The 7,838-nt window shown below is 48.2% G+C and overlaps 1 protein-coding gene across 1 annotated transcript in view; it reads left to right on the forward strand.

Moving 5' to 3' along the window:
• Svopl (SVOP like) overlaps positions 1-7,838 on the forward strand; it is a 55,352-nt gene that overhangs the window by 12,096 nt on the left and 35,418 nt on the right. Inside the window, exons 5-8 of the mRNA XM_012514219.2 lie at positions 227-298; positions 2,824-2,948; positions 5,291-5,354; positions 7,436-7,561. Of these exons, the coding sequence (XP_012369673.1) occupies positions 227-298; positions 2,824-2,948; positions 5,291-5,354; positions 7,436-7,561 (387 nt within the window). The remainder of the gene's footprint in view (positions 1-226; positions 299-2,823; positions 2,949-5,290; positions 5,355-7,435; positions 7,562-7,838) is intronic.

The raw sequence follows: 7,838 nt of genomic DNA on the forward strand, positions 1-7,838 counted from the left end.
AGGGAGACACAGCTACATGCCATTTCCTCAGGGGCCAGTGTCTGAAGGTGTGGGGTCCGCCACAGGAGGCAGAACCATCTGTGTGGAGCCCCAGGAGGGCGTGCAGGGAACCCCCTTTAACTCCTGCGTCTCCCGCGTTCCCAGCCCCTTCGGCTGAGGCGGATGAGCGCGCAGGCGCACGTCCAGCTGGTTCTGCTGAGGCACTGCCTCTCCCTTCTCCCTGCAGATGGTGTTTTTTGGCTACATGGTGGCCAGCGTCCTGTTTGGGCTCTTGGCTGACAGATACGGCCGCTGGAAGGTAGGTTGGGTCTGGCGGAATTGGGAGTTTTCTTTGCTGCGGTCTTTAGTAGGATCCCCTGTGGCTTCTCTTCCGTGGACATTCTAACGCCTAAGACAAAAAAGGAATTCCCTTCTCTGACTGCACATTCTTGAGTTCAGTGTGGTGGTTGTCCTGGTTTTACAGTTTGTCTCCACACCTGGCACCCTAGTGTCTTGTTCATTTTTTAAATATTTAGGGACAGGCCTTCACTGTGTAGCCCAGGCTGGCCTCAAAGTCATGGTGATCCTCCTGCCTAAACCTCTCTGGGCTGAGATTACAGTCCTGGGCCATCACATCTGGCTAAAATAATATAGTCTTATAAATTGACATGAAATTAGAAGTATTTCAAAAAGGAAAAAAATCATAAGGCATTTTATAAAAGAAGAAATGTAACTGATAAACCTTGCAAATGTAATCTCAGGAGTTAAGGAAAGCAAATAACATAGCAAATATCATTTTTCCTTATGAAATTAATATTAAACTTTGAAGGGCTGGCCAAATAGCTCAGTGGATTAAAGCGCCAATTTAGACAGAGGCAGGGGCCTGGAGTTCTATCCCTGGACCTGCCATGCTGGCCCCGCCCCCAGGGCACGCTGAGACAGCAGTTGAGACTGGGTGTGGTGGCGCGCACCTGTAATCCCAGCACTTGGGAGGCTGTAAACAAGAGGATCTCTTTGAGTCCAATCTATGCAGTGAGACCCTGAACACCCTGTATACCCTGTCCTTAATACAAAAAAAAAAAAAAAAAAAATTATAATTTTTTCTTTTCCTTTTTTTCTTTTTTTGGTTCTGGGAATCAAACTCAGGACCTCACACTTACCAGGCGGGCACTATTTCACTAAGCCATATCCAGGGCCTCCATGAGGTATTGTCTTCCACTGTTGAAACTAAACATTAGAAATACAGACATCCTCACATACTACAGGTACTGCAGGAAACCAGAAATACATTGCCCAAACCATGCCTTTTTGAAATAAAATTATTTTTGAGCTAATGACAGCTAAGCAGCCAGCGGAAGAAAAACCCTGTCTCCTGCTTTTCTGCCCAATACAGGCTGCAAGCTCTGCTTTGCCTGAGATAATTCTGGACTCAGGCTAGAGAAAGCCACAGAGGAGCCTGCAGACCAACTGCCTGCTCATTTCCTCTGTGTGTTACTTTCTCACATCCGGGGCCCATAGCTGTTTTCCTTGGATGCTGAGTTCTAAGCCTCACCTTTGAGATGCTTCTCACTGCAGGACCTGGACCATCTCGCACAAACCTATGTTAATTGGTGTTCATTCAGTTTTTGTCTCCTTCAGCTGTCTTGTGTTGCAGAGTCCAGCTCAACTAAGAAGTCAGAGATGGAGAGCAAATATTCCTTCTCAGCAGTGTAATTTCTCTGATCCTCAGCATGGTAGCATGAATGAAGAATCTTGAAAAGATTCACTCTCCTAATCTGATCCCTTACCTTGCAGCAATCTAGCTGGCTGAGGGGGTCAGGGAGGACATGAAGTTGTACCTGCAGATGTCATACCCATTCCTTTTCTATTTATTTCTTTGGTACAGGATCTCACTGCTCAGCTTGGACTCATAGTGATCCTCCTCCTAGCTCAGCCTACCCCGCGTTGGGATTACAGGTGTGCGCCACCATGCCCAGTTCTGTTGGCCAGCATGGCATGTGGTACTGGGGGTCAAACCCAGATCCCTGCACTTGCCAGGCAGGTGGTTATGCCACCGAGCTATCTCCTCAGGCCCCATTTATTTCCATACTGAGAAAATTGGAATCAGCTCCTATCATTCACCAGTAGGGTATACAATCAATTTATGTTTTATATTACATGTACTATAGTATAGCTTCTGGAATATTTTATAGCTTTTACAAATTCGCTTTCCTCTACAAGGAAAATAGGATTTTAAACAGTTTTAAGGGGGTACTTTTTCTCCAGGTCAGAGAATCAAGATTTTGAATTTTTATTCTTTCTTCCTTGTTCTTTATTATGCACTTGTGTTTTTTTTTTTTTTTTTTTTTTTGTTGTTGTTGTTGTTGCCAGCTCAGCACATCCTGGGGGCAGGACTGGTGCAGCATGTGGTGCCGGGGATCAAACCACAGTCCCTAAGCATGCCTAAGCTTGCCTAAGATCGCTGTCTTGCAGGCCTCTGCACTTGTATTATTCTTATAGCGATAAAGCAAATACCTTGTTTTCGCTAATTACGCTAGCTCAGTACTGTACGTCACTGAGCTCTCACCCTGTGTGTAGGGAAGCAGGCTTTTGCTTTCTAAAGTACAATTCCAGGCCCTGCCACCTGTTACAGCAGGCCCAGAGGACCCTGGAGAACTAGTCTACCTGGAAGGGTAGCCTTTCAGACAAGAGCAAGGCTGGCCCTTGTGGATGACTAGAGGCCAGGGTGCTGTGTGTTTGACAAGTAAACCCCTGGAGAGAAAGGCAAAGTCCCCTTGAGAAGGCCGATGGTCCCCCTGCCCCATCTAGGGCAGGCCCCTGAGCAAGCTCTCTTTGCCGCCTCAGATCTTGCTGCTCTCCTTCGTGTGGGGCGCCTACTTCTCCCTGCTGACGTCCTTCGCTCCTTCGTACATCTGGTTCGTCTTCCTGAGGACCATGGTGGGCTGTGGTGTGTCCGGACACTCTCAAGGGTAAAGACTGCTCCACGGCTCTGGGGAAACCCGGGAGGGAGAAATGGGCCGCTCCTGGGCATTTGCGCACACGACGAATCAGAAGAGCGGATCGACAGTGCGAGATAAACAGGCTCTGCTTGCGCTAATTATGCTTCAGCACTTTTTTTTTTTTTTTTTTTTTGTATTTTTGCAAGGGTCTACAGGGTCTTACTACACAGGTCAGACTTGTAGTGATCTGCCTGGGTTCAACCTCCCAAGAGCTGGGATTACAGGCGTGCCGCATCTCACCCAGGCTCCATTGCCATCTCAGCACGCCCCACAGGCCAGGCAGGCACAACGTGCCAGGGATCAATGCCCGGCCCCGCATCTGCCTAAACAGGCGCTTTAATTCGCTGAGCTATTTGGCCAGACATTCATCAGCTGTTTAAAAGTGACAGCTTCAGACCAACTAGATAGCTCAGCAGACTAAAGTGCCTGTTTAGTCAGGCGCCCCGCCGCTGGGGCACTTTGAGAGGGGACGCGGTGGCATACGCCTGTAATCCCAGTGCTTGGGAGGCTGAAAACAGCAGGATCACTCCAAGTCGGATCTGTGTAGTGAGGCCCTGTAGACCCTGTACTAAATACATTTAAAAAAAAAAAAGCGATGGCTTCATAATCCATTAGGAGCCGTTGTCGTCGACATAATGCTTGGTGGTGAAGCTTGCCGTGTTAGACTGCACATGTGTTACTTTTTGCTGCCTCTTCTTCCAAAGGCTAATCATTACTTTTTAGACCTTCACAATTTTGTTAGACCAACAAAGTTCGTATTTAGAGTGTAGTTTGGCCATCAGGAATTGCTGTTTTGTTTTGTTTTTTGTCTTTTTTTTTTTTTTAAATGAGGCAGGATCTGGCTATGCAGTTCAGGCTGGACTTGAGCTCGTTTTGTAGCCCACAATGGTCTTGAACTCACAATGATCTTCCTGCCTCAGCCTTTAGAATCCTGGAATTTTAGGCGTGCACCTCCTTGCTCTGGAGGGATTGCTATTTTAAAGTGCCACCACCCTGTGACTTCAGACTGTTCCCGGTGATAATTCGTAAAACCTGCTGAGAACATTGAAATGGCCTGGGTGCCTCTGGCCTGTTTAGTGCTGGAGGAGGAGAAGCAGGCCTGGGCTTCTCGGTAGGTAGTAGGAGTGGCCTCCTGGAAATTAGCCAAGCTCCTCTAGCTACGCCCTCCCCAGAGCCTGGAGCAAGTCACTTTGAAACTATCAGGAGAAGACTCAACACCTAATTGTTTCCTTAATGTGTTGGCTGAAAGAATTGTTCTTCCCTGGGGCAGAAGTTAGGCGGTGCTCTGAGCTTTGGAGCCCTAAGGGGACAGAAGTTGAGTACAATTTTTAAATATCCCAAGAATTTTAAAAACTCCCATCCTGGCTAATCATAGCAATAAAGAAACAATTAGAAAATGGATGGAATGTGATCCACTCTTCTATTCCCAATAATTAATATGTGCTTAATTAGGCAGCTATATTTTGACTGGCATTGGAAATATTACTTTTGTTTGGGTGCGCTGTATTTGAATAAGTTTTGGGCATTTTTTATTTTTTTAAAGGGAATCAGTTTGAGAAAACCAGGCCAATGCTTTTCTTTGCAAAAGTGATGTCCCTACTGTCTCCTAAGTGGCAGTGGGTATAGGATGAGAAGCAATTGTAAGTTTACTTCTTATCTCCCCTCCCCTCCTCCTCCTTTCTCTTCCTTCTTCCTCCTCCTTCTTCTTCCTCCTCCTCCTCCCTCCTCCTCTCTCCTCTTCCTCCTCCTCCTCCTTCTTAAGACAAGGTTTCGCTTTGTAGCCAAGGCTGGTCTTCAACTCACAGCAGTCTTCCTGCTTCAGCCCCCTGAGTGCTGGGATCACAGGTGTGCACCATACACCTGCCTAAGCTTACTTCTTATTGGTTTCTTAGGTGCACATCAGCTAAAACAATTACGTTTTTAAAAATGTGTTTGGTTGTCTCAGGGTCTCACCACACAGCTCAGACTCACAGTGGTTCTACTTTCAGCCTCCCAGTGCTGGGATTACAGGCATGCGCCTCCATGCCCAGACTCTGTGGCCAGCTCAGTCCAGCCTGGGGGTGGGGCTGGTGAGGCACGTGGTGCAGAGGATCGAACCCTGGTCCCTGCATTTGCCTAAGCTTGCTTAAAGGAGACGTTTTAGTCAGCTGAGCCATCTCTCCGGCCTGAAACAATTACATTTTGATGCCCAATGAGATTTTGTTTTTGAATTCTTTATGCTTATGACTAGAAAGATTATGACTATTTAAAGAAAAGTCATCTGGTTTCATAGAATCAAAGTGATAATGTTTGATTTTCTCTTTCCTATTTAGGTTAATTATAAAGACTGAATTTCTGCCCACAAAATATCGAGGCTATATGCTTCCCTTGTCTCAGGTAAGGCGGCACTGGAATTGTACCCCATCATCCACCTCTCCCAGGGTATGAAGCTCATGGATTTTCTACCCATGTTGGCTGGAGTTCTGCCTATTGATCAGCACCAACTAAAAGGCACCAAGAGTGCTTGGAGTCAATTGAAAGCTTTCCTGAGCCTATGTCATCTGTTGTCCACGGTGGCATTTGGAGTGAAACACTAACTCTCTCCATGACTGTGTGAGGAACGGGTCTGCCCAGTTCACAGGTGGAGATTGTCTCTCCTCTGTCCTGCACCTGGCTATGGCCCCCCTAGGTCCTCTTGTCTCTCCTAACCCACCCCATTGGTGTTAGCTCTCTGTTATTGGCTGTCCCTTGGCATCTGGAGGAATGGGTTCTGTGACCCCAATGGCCCTGGAGTCTCAGGATGCTTAGGTCCCTCCCGTATTGTCCTGGTGCCATGTTTGCATAGGATCTTCACACATCCTCTGACCTACATGAACACATCTCTGGAGGATTTATACCTACTAAGCGATCTATGAAAAGAGTTGTTTTGCTGCATTGTTCAGGGAATAACAACAAAGCCTGGACGTGTAAGGCTCAGACACAATTTATTTCTGAGTATTTTTAGCACATGGATGGTTAAGAGTGTGGCTGTGGAATCCGAGGATGTTACGTGGCAGAGTACTGACGCGCTCTTCCCCTCCCTTCACCCCCCTCTGTCAACTGTCAAGCCCTGGTGACCCATAACCATCACTAACAGAGCTGACACCACTGGGGTGAGTTAGGAGAGCCAAGGGGACCCCGGAGTTGACTGCCAAGAGGGCCCATAGCCAGATGTGGGGTAGAGGAGGGATGACCTCCATGCCTGATCCAAGTGTCCATCAACAAACCTTGTGCCACTTCTGCCTCAAAAGTGCGTGCCTAAGAAAAAAATAAAACATTGTGTCATTTTAGTACTGAAGTCCTGCCCAGTGCTACCTCCCTTTTTACTACGGCTGCACCAGTGGCCGTATTTGTTGGAAGTTCACAAAAGTGATCCCTATCCAGATCATTCTCTATCACGGTATTATTTCTTTATAGCCCTAATCGCCTTCTGAAATAATTTTTGGCAATAGAGTTCTTGAATGCAATAGCACTCCTTAACTGGTTCCTTATGGATTATTATCATTATTTTGGCACTTTACTGGGTTTCAGCCCAAGGTCTTGTCAACACTCCAACACTTTGCTGTACTCTTAGTGCTATTCATTTATTTAATTTGAGGCAGGGGCTTACTAAATTGCCCACAGTGGCCCAAAACTTGCAATCCTCTTGCCTCAGCCTCTCTCTTAAGTAGCAGGGATTACAGGTGTGCACCTCCGCACCTGGCCGAAGGAATCTTCTAACATTGTCCCTTCTCCCCATCGTCCCATGGGAAGAATGCTCAGGCCAGTGGCAACAGGTGTTCTAATTCCCGCTCCATGAGGCTGTAGTGAACTCCGTGTGACTCCCTGATATACAGTTATCTCCACCGATAGCTCAGTAGAATAAGTGCTTGCCTGGCAAGTGCAAGGTCCTGGGTTCAATCCCCGGAAAAAAAAAAAAAAAAAAAAAAAAAGGGCACAGTAACCCCCCCCCCATCGCTGAGGTGTATTACAAAAAAAGCAAAATATAGAGTATTATGTGTCCTAAAGTGCTGCTTGTGGAGAAAAAAGAACAAATATGTACCCTAATGAGTCTGTGCATGTCTAGAAGAGCTTTGGAAGTATGCAGACGAAACTGATAATATTGGAGAAACCGTGGCAGAGTGGAAGAGAGCATGTTCACTGTCCCCCTGGGTCGCTTGCGTGGGTCAGTGATCTGCTTCAGGAAGAAAAGCCCCTTTAGGGGGTACCCGAGTTTTTAAACTTCGGTAATGTTACTGACCCTCTGGCTAAGGGTCCGGTTTACAGAAATCGGAGGGAGCCACGGGGAAGTCCGAGCGACACGTGCTCCGTCCAAGTCCGTGGAGTCGGATCAGGGCAGTATTGGGCCCTCACCCTTGCACGGGGCGCCTGCTGGGGCCGGGGGAGGGGAAACGCGGGGCGTCTTGGCGAGGAGGCCCCTGACTCAGGCTCTCCCGCAGGTGTTCTGGCTGGCCGGCTCCCTGCTCATCATTGGTCTGGCCTCCGTGGTCATCCCCACCATTGGGTGGCGCTGGCTCATCCGCCTTGCTTCCATCCCAGGCATCATCCTCGTCCTGGCCTTCAAGGTGGGAAAGCGCGCCACTCCCTCTGGGCTCTGCCGCAGCTGGCCCTGCGGTCCCGTCAGTATCTCTCCCGGATCCGTGTCTCCCTTGCCTCAGAGACTTCACTGTCTTCACGGTGGGTCCTGGGAGTTTGGCCCCGTGGGTGCTTCCTTTGACCAGTAGCACGCACCCTTTGGAAGCTGTCCACCGGCTCCTATGACCACAGACCTGCTGGCTTGTCCTCTGTCCCACTGTCTCAGGAGCTGTCCAGCTGCAGCGTCACCATCTCCTGGTGTTTAGC

This window comes from Octodon degus, unplaced genomic scaffold, assembly GCF_000260255.1.
Source record: "Octodon degus isolate 3935 unplaced genomic scaffold, OctDeg1.0 scaffold00027, whole genome shotgun sequence".
In the NCBI taxonomy this organism is placed as follows: Eukaryota; Metazoa; Chordata; class Mammalia; order Rodentia; family Octodontidae; genus Octodon; species Octodon degus.